The sequence below is a fragment of the Thalassophryne amazonica genome, chromosome 19, assembly GCF_902500255.1.
Source record: "Thalassophryne amazonica chromosome 19, fThaAma1.1, whole genome shotgun sequence".
Classification (NCBI taxonomy): domain Eukaryota; kingdom Metazoa; phylum Chordata; class Actinopteri; order Batrachoidiformes; family Batrachoididae; genus Thalassophryne; species Thalassophryne amazonica.
The window spans coordinates 67,930,793-67,948,568 of NC_047121.1; the positions used below are offsets into that span (position 1 = coordinate 67,930,793).

The window sequence follows — 17,776 nt, forward strand, 5'->3', positions numbered from 1 at the left end:
GGTGCTACATATACCAGTACTTATTAGATGTACGTACTTATTAGATGGAAATCCTGCTCATAATTGAATTGAGTTTATCTAATGCATCAGTTTTTTTGATGGTATCGAAAGTGGATGAATGGATTGAATAATGTAGAAGTGTTTTTCATTTCATATTTAAGTCACTGAAATGAAAAACACTTCTACATTATTCAATCCATAATCCATATATATATATATATATATATTCCTTCAACTCATAATTGTTATTTATTGTTACTGATTTTCAATTAAATACTGCCGGACCACAATGAAACAAGCACTTTTCGCTTTCTTGTGCTATCTGTATATTGTAATTGGCAATTACGTATGTATTTTGTGCATTATTTTACTAAATAATTTCAATCGACTGCAAATACAAGACGGAAATACTGGGCGCGTTCTCGATACAAAAGCATGTGACTGGCTGCGCGCTCCCGCTGAGGCAGTGGGCGGTTCTTCATGATGCAACCAAAAAAAAAAGAGAAAAAAGAAAGGAAATCTTTCAGCGAAGCTGCTCCCTGTGGCCAGTAGGATCACAGACGACGAATTATTCGCGGACGAAGATTTAATGTGTTTGATGTAATATACGCAGTAGGATTTACGGATTTATATCGCTGCAGAAACCTGGGATTGTGTTTTGTATTTTCTTCTCGACGGGCCTGGTTACAGCTCGATACCTACTGAGAGACTCAAACTCAGGTCCTTTGGTCCTGACATGGACACAGGAATTATACCCGAAAAGAAAAGGTAAGTTCAACTACGGAACAACTTCTGTCTCAATAGTCGGCTAAACATCTCTAATTTTTAACTGGACTTATCTCCATTGCGCGTGAAATCGCGTTTGAAAGCTTTTTTTTCCCCAAGGTTATCTGCTAGTGTGACGTATTTTCCAGTATTAGCAAAGTTAGCGGCTAACTGGGCTAACGTTAGCTACACTCTACTTGCTTAAAAAGTACGACAGTCTGTTTCGTTAGCTGCTGACATACATTGAATATATTTGACTCGTTAACGTGACGTTTGTAAAATCTGCTTTGACGTTAATTTTATGTTTGTGTTTGTGAATGCTGCTTAGGCTAACTGGAAACAAATTAAAATGAACGTTAGCAATCATTAGCACGTTGTGACACATTTATTCACATTATCACATTCACAGTGATAATGTGATTTTGATTTGCACGTTTCCGCACTGACCATTGAAATGTTGTGTGCTGTTGTTGCTGGAGCGTGGTGTGCGGTTTTTCTTGATTTATTCATTGTTCATTGGTGGTGTTGACCTGAATCTTTTCAGTCGCACATTCATCGTCCGGAGGTCCATTTAAAGAAAATTGTCCTGGAATTTGTTATAACTCACATTACAAGGTACAGGAAAAGGATCGTCATCCATAAACTCCGGTTTGTGATTTAAACATAGCATTGAGAGTGCAGTCTCTAGTCTGCCTGTCTCTCTGGTTTGTCTCTGACTTTCCACTGATGTTTGTATGGTACACTTAATATCTTTACTGGTAATACATCATGTATTTGTGATAGAGAAATTCTCATCAAGGGCAGGGAAGATTGAATTGGAAAGGTGTTCTTGGTGTTCCATATTTATAACTCAAAAGCTGTTTAACCTATATACCAAAGGCAAGATTTTAAAAAAGGAACTTAGTTTATACTGAACATGAAAAAATATGTGGGGGAGTGGGAAGATATAGGAATCACTGTACCCATGAGTATTGTAAGTGGGAGGCCTCCTAAACTGGTTGGTGGGTTCCAGTGAAATTTCACAGTGGTTATATACTATACAAACATCTTAAATTATACGAGGTCTGTCCATAAAGTATCGTACCTTTTTATTTTTTTTTAACTATATGGATTTGATTCATATGTTTTCACGTTAGACAAGCTTGAACCCTTGTGCGCATGCGTGAGTTTTTCCACGCCTGTCGGTGACGTCATTCGCCTGTGAGCACGCCTTGTGGAAGGAGTGGTCCCGCTCCGTCGTCGGATTTTCATTGTCTGGAAATGGCGGAATGATTTGGGGGTTTTTTTTTCCATCAGAATTTTTTCAGAAGCTGTTAGAGACTGGCACCTGGAAACCATTCGAAAAATTTATCTGGCTTTCGGTGAAAATTTTACGGGCTTCACAGAGAATAAGGTGTGTTAGTACAGCTTTAAGGACCCCTTTAAGGACGCTCAGCACGACGCGGCACAAGCCACCGGACCATTTCTAAACGGATGGCTCTGTGGATACGAGACCGTCGTGAGCTCTTTCTCTGGTTATCACAAGAGCTGGACATCAGCCATTTTCCGGCAGATTTCACTTTTAACAAGAGATTTTGTCATGGAAAGCCGCGCGGAGGCTTCGTGCGTCACGACCGATTCGCTTTGGAAGCGAGACAAAGGAACACCTCCGTTTCGGCGTGTCAGAGGACAAGTTTGGACATGTCTATCTCGGCTTTCAATGCTTACCAGTCCAGTAAGTATCAGTGAAATTGTGGAGAGCTGGACATGTCAAAATACTTGAAGAGGTCATGTTGCCTTATGCTGAAGAGGACATGCCCTTGAAATGGGTGTTTCAACAAGACAATGACCCCAAGCACACTAGTAAACCAGCAAAATCATGGTTCCAAACCAACAAAATTAATGCCTCGCAGATGTGAAGAAATCATGAAAAACTGTGGTTATACAACTAAATACTAGTTTAGTGATTCACAGGATTGCTAAAAAAGCAGTTTGAACATAATAGTTTTGAGTTTGTAGCGTCAACAGCAGATGCTACTATTATTGTGAACACCCCCCTTTTCTACTTTTTTTTACTAATAGCCCAATTTCATAGCCTTAAGAGTGTGCATATCATGAATGCTTGGTCTTGTTGGATTTGTGAAAATCTACTGAATCTACTGGTACCTTGTTTCCCATGTAACAATAAGAAATATACTCAAAACCTGGATTAATCTTTTTAGTCACATAGCACTACTATTATTCTGAACACTAGTGTATATATATATATATACACAAAATTAGTTTATATAAATGGTAAATGTGACTGCATTTATATAGCCCTTTTCCATGTGCATCAGACGCTCAAAGCGCTTAACAATTATGCCTTACATTTACCCATTCACACAAACACACTCACACCGATGTCAGGGTGCTGCCGTGCAAGGTGATCACTACCAAGGTTGGGTAGGATTACTTTGAAAGAATACATGTGGATTACATGTATGTATGTACATACTTTTGGATTACATTTCAAAGTAATCCTACCCAACCTTGCTCACTACACACCGGGAGCAACCTGGGGATTAAGGTCCTTGCCCAAGGGCTCTTAGTGATTTTTCCAGTCAGGCTGGGGTTTGAACCGAGGATCCTCTGGTCTCAAGCCCAACGCTTAACCGCTAGACCATCACCTCCCCATAATCAGTATGTAATCAGTCACTCCATAAACAGCTGTCAGGCCTGCACACTATGAAAACAGTGTCATAAAAAATGAAATTTATATGCTTTAGTTTTTTGAGTAGTTATTTTTTTCTACTGATATACAGACATGTAAAGGGGAGAATCTGCATCTGATAGTAACATTCGCTAAAAATCCCATCTCATAAATGGGGCAAGTTCTGAAATCAGAGAACAGAAGAGGTTGTAAAAGGATCAAAAGACGGTTAGGTGGGTCATAAAAGTGGGGAAGTGAGCATTCCAAAGCAATCAGCTGGGGGGCGAAATGAGAACAATGTGGTTCTTTCCTCAGGCTTCCGCAACAGAAACCTTTTGACCACTGTGTCCAGTCTGTTGTTGCTTTAGTTGAAGAATTAGTAACGTATGCAGAGGGTGCACTTTGTGTAAACCTTTTTCTAATTTGAATAAAGTCAAAATAGAAAGGTTCATGAATTGGTATATTGTCTTGTGTTAGAAATGGAGAGATTTAATATCCACAGAGTTTTGCATGGGTCCACAATAAACTACTTTCAACATTTTTAGTTTTTGACACTCTGTATTGTTTTTCAAAACTTGATGCAATACGATGGGTATCATAGGACTTCCGATTATATGTATCATGGTATCAATGCATTTATATGCTTAAGTGCATGTCACTGATAAATGAAATGTCAGACGAGCTGACTATTCAAAAATATATACAGAATTATGAAATCTTTAGTGTATTTTGTTTTTATTTTTTGTTTAATATTCCCTGAGATATTAAGCCATAAACATGGGGAATTTAGCTTGATTTCATGTGCTGTTCAGGGAAAATTTAAATGGTGCTGGTTCAACCAAAAGGACCAAAACACTGACCCGACCTTTTTTAGTAGGGATGTGAATCTTACAACAACTCACGATTCAATTCGATTCCGATTTTTGGGGGTGACGATTCGATTCAGAATCAATTTTCGATTGAAAGAGCTCTGAGAAATAGTTATATTACTTAAAAATGTTTATGTTTAAGAAAATGGAGCTTACAAGGTTAATCAAGTGATTCTAAAGATGTAAATTTACATATCTGCTTTGCTCGTTCAGAGTTGGCTAGCAGTTTAGCGAAGCGCTGGTCAGTAGTCGGCAGAGATCGCTGCGCCACTTCTTCTAGCTCCGGGTGGTGGCGTCGCATGTGGGCTTGCGGATTTGAAGTGTTTCCGAAGTACTTCACTTTCATTTTGCACACTGCATAAGTCATGTCAAGCTCCTTCTTACGCAGCAAATAATAAAATCCAAAATGCGCCCAAACATTTGCCTTCAGCAAAGACGGTGCTGTCTGAATTAGCTCTTCGTCCGCCATGCTAAGTTGCAGCTCACGAATGTTTGAAGCACGCTGGACCCTCCCCTTGCGGGGACGCTCCAGTACGGAGGCCGTTGCCTGACAATCAGTACACGCAGCAAGTAAGTAAGAACATGTTTAAAAAAATGCATTGATTCTTGGACATTTTGGATCGATTAAGAATCGCGATTCGGATGTGAATCGTTTTTTTCCGGCACCCCTATTTTTTAGTCATCATTTATATGGAAAAGCTAACACCCCCGGTAAGTTTTTGATTTTGTGATATCATGTATTTGACAGAATCCATTGGAGTTGACGTTATTCAAGTTATTTCACACAAATCAAACTCTGTGTTTGGGATGAATTTACTTCAAACTGTTGCCATGCAAACATGATTTGTTAGCCTGCTAAATCTGCATTTTATGGTCTCTTCTGTTACATGGGTGTGAAATATTTATGTGGAGGAATATTTGATAAATATTTAATATGCTTGTAGAAGTGAAATATTGATGTGAAAGCGTTTGTGCATTGTTTTGCACAACACTTAAGTAGTGATGGGTCATAGAAACGATATGCGGTATAAACAATGCAAAATTGGCCTATGATAGTGCAATAGAATTAAACTTTCTATCATGGTAATGCATGTTAACGGACTAAAGGTGGCAGTATACAACAATAAGGATGCTGGCTGCCGTTAAATGCTGTAGAAGGAGAAGAAGAATGTTGAAGACATAATCTACTCCAGGAGCTAAAACAAAAGAAAAAAAAAATAGAGCCAGGAGCTGCAACTTGGCTGAAAGGGAAACAGAGGAGCTGGTGGAAAAAGACAGGAGCAACATCTATTAATTGGACTTGGTTTGGATTTAAGACGCCTGACGAGCAGCAGCAACCTCTATAGAGTGTGTTGGGCAACATTTCTGGCTACGAGAGGTAACACAACTACTAATGATGGAGCCCGGATCGGCCTCATCAGCCACCTTCGGACACACCGCTAATGTTCATCCATCATAATCTTTTTTTTTTTTTTTTTCTTCTTCTTCAGTGGAGCCCTGGTCATCTTTGACCTCGAGGGACGAACAAGAGAGGAGAATGATGGAGAAATGGAAGCTTTTTGAACCACTGAATTAATATGAATCAGTTGTGTTGAAATGGTTTACTGTTTCAAAGTATTTGATACAATTGGTGACATCTGCTAGCCAATCTTCAACATAGCACTTACATGGAACAATAAAGGGCAAGCTGTCATGAAACACAGTAAGGCACTGTTGTGTATGTTAAATCATAAAGGTTCTATGTGCATCTTGAAATTTTTTACTATTTTTTTGTTTAAAGACATTAATAATATACTTGTGTTGTAAAATGATTGTGCCATCACAAAATACTATATGTAATTACAGATATAAATTTTGCAACTAGGGACTGTTATGAAAATAGTTGTACAAAATGATTGGGATTTAGGAACTTAAAGGTTTTTATTTAAACACAAGATCACTTCAGTGGTGTTAGGCTTCAGTTTGTTCCTCTTCTTCATTTGTACCTGTCCAGTTTTGGAGAAGACCCTCTCACATGGCACAGAGGTTGCTGGGATATGAAGATAGTTTTTGTCCAGCTTGTAAAGACTTGGATAAACAATAGTTTAGCAGTTTGGCTTTCCTTAGAGTCTATGTAACTTATTTTTGCAATAGCTCTATTATAATTTATATATCGTTATCACAAGAGGCTGCAATGTACGAGGTCTGTTAGAAAAGTATTGGACCTTTTTATTTTTTTCAAAAACATGATGGATTTGAATCACGAGTGCTTACATGAGCAAACCTTGAACCTTCGTGCCCATGCGTGAATTTTTTCATGCCTGTCGATTGCATCATTTGCTTGTAAGCAACCTTTGTGTGAGGATGGGTGGAGTCTCTCTTCGTTTTTTCATTCCAAGGAAATGGCGGAACGACTGGAGCAGCGCGACTGCATCAAATTTTGCCAGAAACTGGGCAACAGCCAGGTGGAAACCATTCGGATTATTCAGATGGCTTTCGGCGACGATGCTATGAGCATCACACAGATTAAGGAGTGGTACAACCAGTTTAAAGACGACCGCATAACGGTGGAGAGCGAGCCACACTCCGGGCGGCCATCAACATGCTGAAATGACCAGATCATTCCAAAGTAATCGCTGTGGCGATGTGGGACCATTGTGTGACTATCCAAGAAATTGCGGAAGTGGTGGACATCAGCACTTCTTTGGCACGTTCCACTGACAGAAGATTTTGCCATGAAGAGTTGCAGCGAAATTCAGGCCGATGGCTTCGGCATGGAGCTGATGGCGGAACAAAAGCGCCACTGTGTTGAAGTCTCACAGGACATGTTGTGACATGCTCACCTCTTCCACAATTTCTCTGATAGTCACACGACTGAAAAGACACTGAAAGCTGTCTGAATAATCCGAATGGTTTCCACCTGGCTGTCGCCCAGTTTCCCTAAGATAAGATGGGACCTGATTATTCAAAACCTTATAAGTAAGAAGAAGAATTTTAAATTCTATTCTAGAATTAACAGGAAGCCAATGAAGAGAGGCCAATATGGGTGAGATATGCTCTCTCCTTCTAGTCCCGTCAGTACTCTAGCTGCAGCATTTTGAATTAACTGAAGGCTTTTTAGGGAACTTTTAGGACAACCTGATAATAATGAATTGCAATAGTCCAGCCTAGAGGAAATAAATGCATGAATTAGTTTTTCAGCATCACTCTGAGACAAGACCTTTCTGATTTTAGAGATATTGCGTAAATGCAGAAAAGCAGTCCTACATATTTGTTTAATATGCGCTTTGAATGACATATCCTGATCAGAAAATGACTCCAAGATTTCTCACAGTATTACTAGAGGTCAGGGTAATGCCATCCAGAATAAGGATCTGGTTAGACACCATGTTTCTAAGATTTGTGGGGCCAAGTACAAGAACTTCAGTTTTATCTGAGTTTAAAAGCAGGAAATTAGAGGTCATCCATGTCTTTATGTCTGTAAGACAATCCTGCGGTTTAGCTAATTGGTGTGTGTCCTCTGGCTTCATGGATAGATAAAGCTGGGTATCATCTGCGTAACAATGAAAATTTAAGCAATACCGTCTAATAATACTGCCTAAGGGAAGCATGTATAAAGTGAATAAAATTGGTCCTAGCACAGAACCTTGTGGAACTCCATAATTAACTTTAGTCTGTGAAGAAGATTCCCCATTTACATGAACAAATTGTAATCTATTAGACAAATATGATTCAAACCCACCGCAGCGCAGTGCCTTTAATACCTATGGCATGCTCTAATCTCTGTAATAAAATTTTATGGTCAACAGTATCAAAAGCAGCACTGAGGTCTAACAGAACAAGCACAGAGATGAGTCCACTGTCCGAGGCCATAAGAAGATCATTTGTAACCTTCACTAATGCTGTTTCTGTACTATGATGAATTCTAAAACCTGACTGAAACTCTTCAAATAGACCATTCCTCTGCAGATGATCAGTTAGCTGTTTTACAACTACCCTTTCAAGAATTTTTGAGAGAAAAGGAAGGTTGGAGATTGGCCTATAATTAGCTAAGATAGCTGGGTCAAGTGATGGCTTTCTAAGTAATGGTTTAATTACTGCCACCTTAAAAGCCTGTGGTACATAGCCAACTAACAAAGATAGATTGATCATATTTAAGATCGAAGCATTAAATAATGGTAGGGCTTCCTTGAGCAGCCTGGTAGGAATGGGGTCTAATAAACATGTTGATGGTTTGGATGAAGTAACTAATGAAAATAACTCAGACAGAACAATCGGAGAGAAAGAGTCTAACCAAATACCGGCATCACTGAAAGCAGCCAAAGATAACGATACGTCTTTGGGATGGTTATGAGTAATTTTTTTCTCTAATAGTTAAAATTTTGTTAGCAAAGAAAGTCATGAAGTCATTACTAGTTAAAGTTAATGGAATACTCAGCTCAATAGAGCTCTGACTCTTTGTCAGCCTGGCTACAGTGCTAAAAAGAAACCTGGGGTTGTTCTTATTTTCTTCAATTAGTGATGAGTAGAAAGATGTCCTAGCTTTACGGAGGGCTTTTTTATAGAGCAACAGACTCTTTTTCCAGGCTAAGTGAAGATCTTCTAAATTAGTGAGATGCCATTTCCTCTCCAACTTACGGGTTATCTGCTTTAAGCTACGAGTTTGTGAGTTATACCACGGAGTCAGGCACTTCTGATTTAAAGCTCTCTTTTTTAGAGGAGCTACAGCATCCAAAGTTGTCTTCAATGAGGATGTAAAACTATTGACGAGATACTCTATCTCACTTACAGAGTTTAGGTAGCTACTCTGCACTGTGTTGGTATATGGCATTAGAGAACATAAAGAAGGAATCATATCCTTAAACCTAGTTACAGCGCTTTCTGAAAGACTTCTAGTGTAATGAAACTTATTCCCCACTGCTGGGTAGTCCATCAGAGTAAATGTAAATGTTATTAAGAAATGATCAGACAGAAGGGAGTTTTCAGGGAATACTGTTGTCTTCTATTTCCATACCATAAGTCAGAACAAGATCTAAGATATGATTAAAGTGGTGAGTGGACTCATTTACTTTTTGAGCAAAGCCAATAGAGTCTAATAATAGATTAAATGCAGTGTTGAGGCTGTCATTCTCAGCATCTGTGTGGATGTTAAAATCGCCCACTATAATTATCTTATCTGAGCTAAGCACTAAGTCAGACAAAAGGTCTGAAAATTCACAGAGAAACTCACAGTAACGACCAGGTGGACGATAGATAATAACAAATAAAACTGGTTTTTGGGACTTCCAATTTGGATGGACAAGACTAAGAGTCAAGCTTTCAAATGAATTAAAGCTCTGTCTGGGTTTTTGATTAATTAATAAGCTGGAATGGAAGATTGCTGCTAATCCTCCGCCTCGGCCCGTGCTACGAGCATTCTGACAGTGTGACTCGGGGGTGTTGACTCATTTAAACTAACATATTCATCCTGCTGTAACCAGGTTTCTGTAAGGCAGAATAAATCAATATGTTGATCAATTATTATATCATTTACCAACAGGGACTTAGAAGAGAGAGACCTAATGTTTAATAGACCACATTTAACTGTTTTAGTCTGTGGTGCAGTTGAAGGTGCTATACTATTTTTTTCTTTTTGAATTTTTATGCTTAAATAGATTTTTGCTGGTTATTGGTAGTCTGGGAGCAGGCACCGTCTCTACGGGGATGGGGTAATGAGGGGATGGCAGGGGAGAGAAGCTGCAGAGAGGTGTGTAAGACTACAACTCTGCTTCCTGGTCCCAACCCTGGATAGTCACGGTTTGGAGGATTTAAGAAAATTGGCCAGATTTCTAGAAATGAGAGCTGCTCCATCCAAAGTGGGATAGATGCCGTCTCTCCTAACAAGACCAGGTTTTCCCCAGAAGCTTTGCCAATTATCTATGAAGCCCACCTCATTTTTTGGACACCACTCAGACAGCCAGCAATTCAAGGAGAACATGCGGCTAAACATGTCACTCCCGGTCTGATTGGGGAGGGGCCCAGAGAAAACTACAGAGTCCGACATTGTTTTTGCAAAGTTACACACCGATTTAATGTTAATTTTAGTGACCTCCAATTGGCGTAACCGGGTGTCATTACTGCCGACGTGAATTACAATCTTACCAAATTTACGCTTAGCCTTAGCCAGCAGTTTCAAATTTCCTTCAATGTCGCCTGCTCTGGCCCCCGGAAGACAATTGACTATGGTTGCTGGTGTCGCTAACTTCACATTTCGCAAAACAGAGTCGCCAATAACCAGAGTTTGATCCTCGGCGGGTCTGTCGTCGAGTGGGGAAAAACGGTTAGAGATGTGAACGGGTTGGCGGTGTACACGGGGCTTCTGTTTAGGGCTACGCTTCCTCCTCACAGTCACCCAGTCAGCCTGCTTTCCCGGCTGCTCGGGATCTGCCAGGGGGTAACTAACGGCGGCTAAGCTACCTTGGTCCGCACCGACTACAGGGGCCTGGCTAGCTGTAGAATTTTCCACGGTGCGGAGCAGAGTATCCAATTCGCCCAGCCTGGCCTCCAAAGCTACGAATAAGCTACACTTATTACAAGTACCGTTACTGCTAAAGGAGGCCGAGGAATAACTAAACATTTCACACCCAGAGCAGAAAAGTGCGGGAGAGACAGGAGAAGCCGCCATGCTAAATCGGCTAAGAGCTAGTAGCTACGCTAAGCTAGCGGATTCCTAAAAACACGCAAAGTGAATAATGTGTAAATAATTTAGAGGTGATTCAGCAGAAGGAGTGCTTTAGTTAAGGCACGTAAAGATTACACTGGGAAACAAATCGTAATCTAGATAACTAGATCAATCTAACTGCGCAGATTAAACAGCTAACAGATACAGAAAAACACCGCTGTGCTCCGGAACAGGAAGTGATACAATACCGCAGTGAGAGCCAACCACCAGTTGGATTCAGTTCTGGGTTCTGGCTGGGCCACTCAAGGACATTCAGAGTTGTCCTGAAGCCACTCCTTTGATATCGTGGCTGTGTGCTTAGGGTCACTGTCCTACTGAAAGATGAACTGTTGCCCCAGTCTGAGGTCAAGGGCGCTCTGGAGCAGGATTTCCTTCAGGATGTCTCTGTACATTGCTGCATTCATCGTTCCCTCAATCCTGACTAGTCTACCAGTTCCTGCTGCTGAAAACATCTCTGCAGCATGAGGCTGCCACCACCATGCTTCACTGTAGGGATGGTGCCTAGTTTCCTCCAAAGAGTTCAGTCTTGTCTCATTAGACCAGAGAATTTTGTTTCTCCTGGTCTGAGAGTCTTTCAGGTGCCTTTTGTCAAACTCCAGGTGGGCTGCTATGTTCCTTTAATTGAGGAGTGGCTTCTGTGTGGCCACACTACCATACAGGCCTGATTGGTGGATTTTTGCAGAGATGGTTGTCCTTCTGGAAAGTTCTCCTCTCTCCACAGAGAAATGCTGGAGCTCTGACAGAGTGACCATGAGGTTCTTGGTCACCTCCCTGACTTAGGCCCTTCTCACCCGATCACTCAGTTTAGACGGGCGGCAAGCTCTAGGAAAAGTCCTGGTAGATCCAAACATCTTCCATTTACAGATGATGGAGGCTACTGTACTCATTGGGACCTTTTAAACAGCAGAAATGTTTGTGTTCCCTTCCTCAGATTTCTTCCTCAAGGCAATCCTGTCTCAGAGGTCTACAGACAATTCTTTTGACTTCATGCTTGGTTTGTGCTCTGACATACACTGTCAACTGTGGGACCTTACATGTAGACAGGTGTGTGTCTTTCCAAATCATGTCCAATCAACTGAATTTACCGCAGGTGGACTCCAATTAGGCTCTAGAAACACCTCAAGGATGATCAGTAGAAACAGGATGACCTGAGCTCAATTTTGAGCATCATGGCAAAGGCAGTGAATACTTATGTACAAGTGATTTTTTTTTTTTGTTGTTTGTTTTTTAATTTTTAATACATTTTTTTATACATTTCCAAAAAAATCTTTAAAAAAAATCTTTTTTCACATTGTCATGGTGTATTGTGTGTAGAATTTTGAGGAAAAAAATTAATTTAATCCATTTTTGCAAATTAGTGGTTGAAATAAAAGGATTAATAAATGGAATAGTTTTGACTGTGTTGAATGCTTGGGCTCCAAAGTAAAGGTCAAACAAGGTCAGCGTCCATTAGATTCTGTGACATGTGACATATGTTACCCTGTAACTTGATAACTAAGCATAACAGATGGTGCAAACTATTCCTTCTTAGAACCCTATTAACTAGGGATGTGAATCATACAACAACTCACGATTCAATTCGATTCCGATTCTTGGGGTGACGATTCGATTCAGAATCGATTTTCGATTGAAAGAGTTCTGAGAAATAGTTATATTACTTTAAAAATGTTTGTTTAAGAAAATGGAGCTTTACAAGGTTAATCAAGTGATTCTAGATGTAAATTTACTTATCTGCTTTGCTCCTTCAGAGTTGGCTGGCAGTTTAGCGACGCGCTAGTCAGTAGTCGGCAGATACCGCTGCTCCCCTCTTTTGGCTCCGGATGATGGCGTAGCATGTGGGCTTGCGGATTTGAAGTGTTTCCACAGTACTTGACTTTCATTTTGTAGATTTTGCACACTGCATAAGTCATGTCAAGCTCCTTCTTACGCCGGAAATAATAAAATACAAAATGCGCCCAAACATTTGCCTTCAGCAAAGACTGTGCTGGCTGAATTAGCTCTTCACCCGCCATGTTAAGTTGCAGCTCACAAATGTTTGAAGCATGGTGGACCCTCCCAGCCGTTGCCCGACAAACAGTACATGCAGCGAGTAAACAAGAAAATGTTTTAAAAAATGCTTTTTAAAAATCAATTCTTGGACATTTTGGATCGATTAAGAATCGCGATTCGGACGTGAATCAATTTTTTTTTTTTTTTTTTTTTCTCGGCACCCCTACGATTAACCCAAACAATAATTTGCATCATTTTTTACTGAAATCGGAGGAACTTTAACTTTTGACCCCTGTACAAACTGAAATTGACCTTTGTCACCATTTTTGCTGTTTGACCCCATAACTCCAGAACATTCCATCATAGATAGTCCAAACTATACCTTTTTAGAATCATTATGATCAGACAAGTAATGTGATATAGTTTTCAACATGATTGGAGCATTTTTAAAGTTTGACCTCTGTGTAATTCTTCATTGATCCCTATCTGGTTACAGCTACCACCCTGGGATGGCTATCATACATTTTTGTGTAGGCCATGATACACTGAGGCTGGATTCTAAGTGTCGTTTCATCCCCTTAAATGGTACTGAAAACCTGCTTGGCCCATGGACTACTTGTTGTAATGGCCCTGTCACACCTTGACAATTTAGCCAGCGTATGCTGACCATAATAAAAATGCTGGTATACGCAGACGTAAGTGTAATAAATTATGCCGCTGTCCCACCTTGACAATTTATCCAGCGTATGCTGGCAGTCCCGTTTCCACCGAGTGGTTTGAGTCGGTACTGCGCAGTGTTGTGTAGGTCAGGATGGTTACGTTTGGCTTGGTTTGCATTTCTACCACTGGTGGAACCCTTTTGTTTGGCAGGTGGAACACTTAAATATTGACGAGCATGTCATCCAGCACACATGCTGTGGCGCGCCGTCTCTGCACCAAACGGAATAATTTAACATATTTTATTTTAGTCTTGATGGATCATAAGATTCATTTCATTGCGTGTAGATGTCTGATGAGTAAACTGATGGCTGTGGTAAACGCTGCCATGAATGAATGAAGCGCTGTGACTTTGCATTGGGACTTTTGCTTTTGTCGAGTGAGTGTGAATATCCAGGATCCTCTGTTCAAAACCCAGTCAGACCAGAAAATCGCTAAGGGCCTTTAGGCAAGATTCTTAATCCCCTAGTTGCTCCCGGTGTGTAGTGAGCACCTGGCATGACAGCACCCTGACATCGTTAATCTCTTCAGCTAGGCTTAGTTCTGAATGTTCAAGTTCCTTTTTTGTGCTTAGTGTGTACAGTGGTCCCTCGTTTATTGCGGGAGTTACGTTCTAAAAATAACCCGCGATAAGCGAAATCCGTAAAGTAGTCAGCGCTATTTTTTTTGCAATTATTATAGATGTTTTAAGGCTGTAAAACCCCTCACTACACACTTCATACACTTTTCTGAAACAGGCATTAACGTTTTCTCACTTTTCTCTCCTGCATAAACACTCTCTTTTTTCTTCTGGGTGAGAAGATTATAAACAGACACACGCAGAACTAGAGCTGAAACGATTAGTCGAGTAACTCGAATAATTCGATTACAAAAATGTTCGAGGCAAATTCTGTGCCTCGAAGTTTTTTGTTTTTTTTTACCTTGTAGTACATATGCCAGGCCTGTGTATGGTGCTGCAACGTCTGCAGGAAAAAAAAGAACAGAAGAAGGCTGGAGCATAACAGCTAATCAAATTAGCAATGATAGCTACCGCTTTCCAACGTGACACACAGAGTAAAATAAAGGCTTTAAAGAGAACGATGGTCCACGCTGATCATCTGAAATAGACTTACTGTGCATTTAAAGCGAAGCAGTGTGTTTGTCTAGTTTTAAAAAACACACAGTCTGCTCTACGTGGGGAGGGACTATTGACCCGGCGGCCGGCTGCTGTCTCTCTCTGCCCAGTGTGAGGGGCTCTCAGACCGGGCGAGTCACAGCTCTGTCCCCGGCTACATTGACAAACAGCAGAAGTCGACTCTTTCTTCTGTGTTTCCCTCAGATTCACACTGTTTGACTTTTTAATTTTTGCTTTTTTGGGCAACACACAACACTTCACAAACACGGTAACTTAAAAAAAAAAAAAAAAAAACTGACTGCAAGGCTGCATGTTCAACCTCCAGCTGAAATGCATCTGCTGAATTGCAGAGAAAGAGGGATAAAAAAAAAAAAATCACGCAGGGACCCAGTCCATCAACCTTTGTAAAAAAAAAAAAAAAAAAAACTTTCTTACATTTTACAAGTTGGAGAAAACAAAACAAAAAGCCACATCCCATCGCCATTTCAGCAAAATGCCCACACTTTGGCGCAGTGACATTGTGTCATTGCTTAAGGAGAGCCCTGGACTATTAATGTTGTTTAAAAACGCAGAAGTACTTTTTATCCGATTACTCGATTAATTGCCAGAATAATCGATAGAATACTCGATTACTAAAATAATCGATAGCTGCAGCCCTACGCAGAACTCTCCCTTCGCTCACTGCCTCCTGAGGTACGGATGCGGGACCACTGTATACCAAATGTAAAGCTGACTGGAAAATGTATTTTTGTGTGCCTCTGAGAGGAATTATTGTGGCAGTGTTTTGAATAAAATGTTATTTCTTGTCTCATACAGTGTCTCTGAGCATTACTTGGTCGATGTCGAGTAGCTCTCTGAACTCTATTTATCAGGACCTTTTACAAATCCATAAAAAAATAGCTTTTGGCTTTAAAGTAAGACTGTAACAAAGATAAAAAAAAAAAAAAAAAAAACTTTGGCTTTACTTCACAAAATTTGGCCCTCATAATGCAGGAAATAGTGTTTCACGGGGTTCTAAATTTCTAAATTTTCCAGGGGAGGATGCCGCCGGACCCCCCTACAGTTCATTAAATTGCTCAGTTCTCCCCTATGCTGTGAAAACAATCCTGGTGAGAACCCTGCAAACCCTTCAATAGGCATCAATTCACCAGTGTTTTATGTTTCCTTAATCCAGACAGCAGTTATTTTCCCAAAAGGAAACACAACTTTACATCTCCCTCTTTTGGCTGCTCCTTTTAGGGGTCGCCACAGCAGATCTTCCGTCTCCATCTCACCCTGTCCTCAGCATCTTTCTGTCACACCAACCACCTGCATGTCCTCCCTCACCACATCTTCTTTGCCCAACAGTAGCCCAATATCTGCTGACACCCTGTTGGACACCAGCACCGGTGGCGGCTGTTAACCTGGACCTCAAACCTTCTGGTATGGAAATTCGATTTGTGATCTGCATGTTTGGTTTGGCAAAATTTACACCGGATGCCCTTCTTGACGCAACCCTATTCATTTCTCTGGACTTGGGATCTGCCCTCCAAATGTGCTGGCTTGTGCAAACCATGTGGCTGAGTTTTGACAAAGCTTATAATGTATGCTCTTCCTGCTTCTTCCCTCATTTACCTGGGCTTGGAATCAATACTCAGAATGGTAAATGGCCTGCATTTATATAGCGCTTTTCCATCTGCATCAGAAGCTTGAAGCGCTTTACAATTATGCCTTACATTCACCCATTCACACAGACACACTCACACACTGATGTCATGGTGCTGCCATGCAAGGCGCTCACTACGCACCGGGAGCAACTAGGGACCCTTGGTGATTTTCCGGTCTGGCTGGGTTTTGAACAGAGGATTCTCTGGTCTGATGCCCAATGCTTGACCACTAGACCATCACCTTCCCGTAATCAGTCACTCCATAAACAACTGTCAGGCCTGCACACCCTGAAAACAACGTTATAAAAAAAATTCAAAACATTCTACTGTCACATTCAGACATGATTAGGCGTGTGGTGTGTTCATGAGAATGTGAATGCAAAGTTGCACAGTTTGAAATATCAAATTAAAAAAACAATTTTTGTCATGTAAATATTTATACGGTATGCTATGGTACAGCCCTAATGTGGCAAATTGAAAATAGGGTACATCGTGATGCATCAAGACTTGTGCATGTGAATTGTTCACTGTTGATAAGGATAGGTTACGAAGAGTCACATCTCTGTTACACAGTAATTAACCAACAGCTCCATTTAGAGAAGTACATTGATACTTTACGGAGCTGGTTGCGTAACGTGGGTTCAGGTTTCATGCACACAAAAATTATTATTTGTTCTGTCTGTCAGAGCAGCTTGTGTTTGGCTGTGTGGCTCATTTGTTACTGAATAATGAACAGCAGCAGATAACTTTGTGATTATGTTTGCATTATGTGTTATTCATTAAGACATGATATGTGTTGAAATATATGACACAAATATAGTAGGAGGAGTTCATGTGCAAATCCCTCCACAAGAAACTGTATGATTTAGGAAAGTCATGCTTTACAATTGTGGCTGCATTGTAATTATCTTTATATTGTTTGATTTCATTTCTGTTTACCTTAGTGTTAGTAGTTTGATTAGAAAATGTGACACTGTTGGTAATTCCTCGTTTGAATGTTATAAAAATATTGTTGTTGAAAATATCACACTCTGTTTGGAAGGACTTGTGTATGATTGCAGACTTGTACATATCAGGGCTCAAGTCACAGCTCGCAGAAACAAAACGTTCAGACTTTTTAAAAATATAAACCTTTACCCCAGAGGGCTACTCCTTGTTATAGTGTGGTGTACACATTGGTCATATTAGACGGAAACCTTTTGAGCTAAAAACAAAAGCACCTCATGCCTTATTTTACCTAGGATATAAAACACAAATACAAACACAAAAATGTCATGAAACCTGTTGAGCTTTTTTGACATGCAC

The 17,776-nt window shown here is 40.4% G+C and overlaps 1 protein-coding gene across 1 annotated transcript in view; it reads left to right on the forward strand.

Annotated features, from left to right (window-relative positions):
* The first annotated feature begins 481 nt into the window (after positions 1-481).
* LOC117500721 (hypoxia-inducible factor 1-alpha-like) overlaps positions 482-17,776 on the forward strand; it is a 32,630-nt gene continuing 15,335 nt past the window's right edge. Inside the window, 1 exon segment of the mRNA XM_034159487.1 lies at positions 482-768. Within this exon segment, the coding sequence (XP_034015378.1) occupies positions 737-768 (32 nt within the window). The 5' untranslated portion in view covers positions 482-736.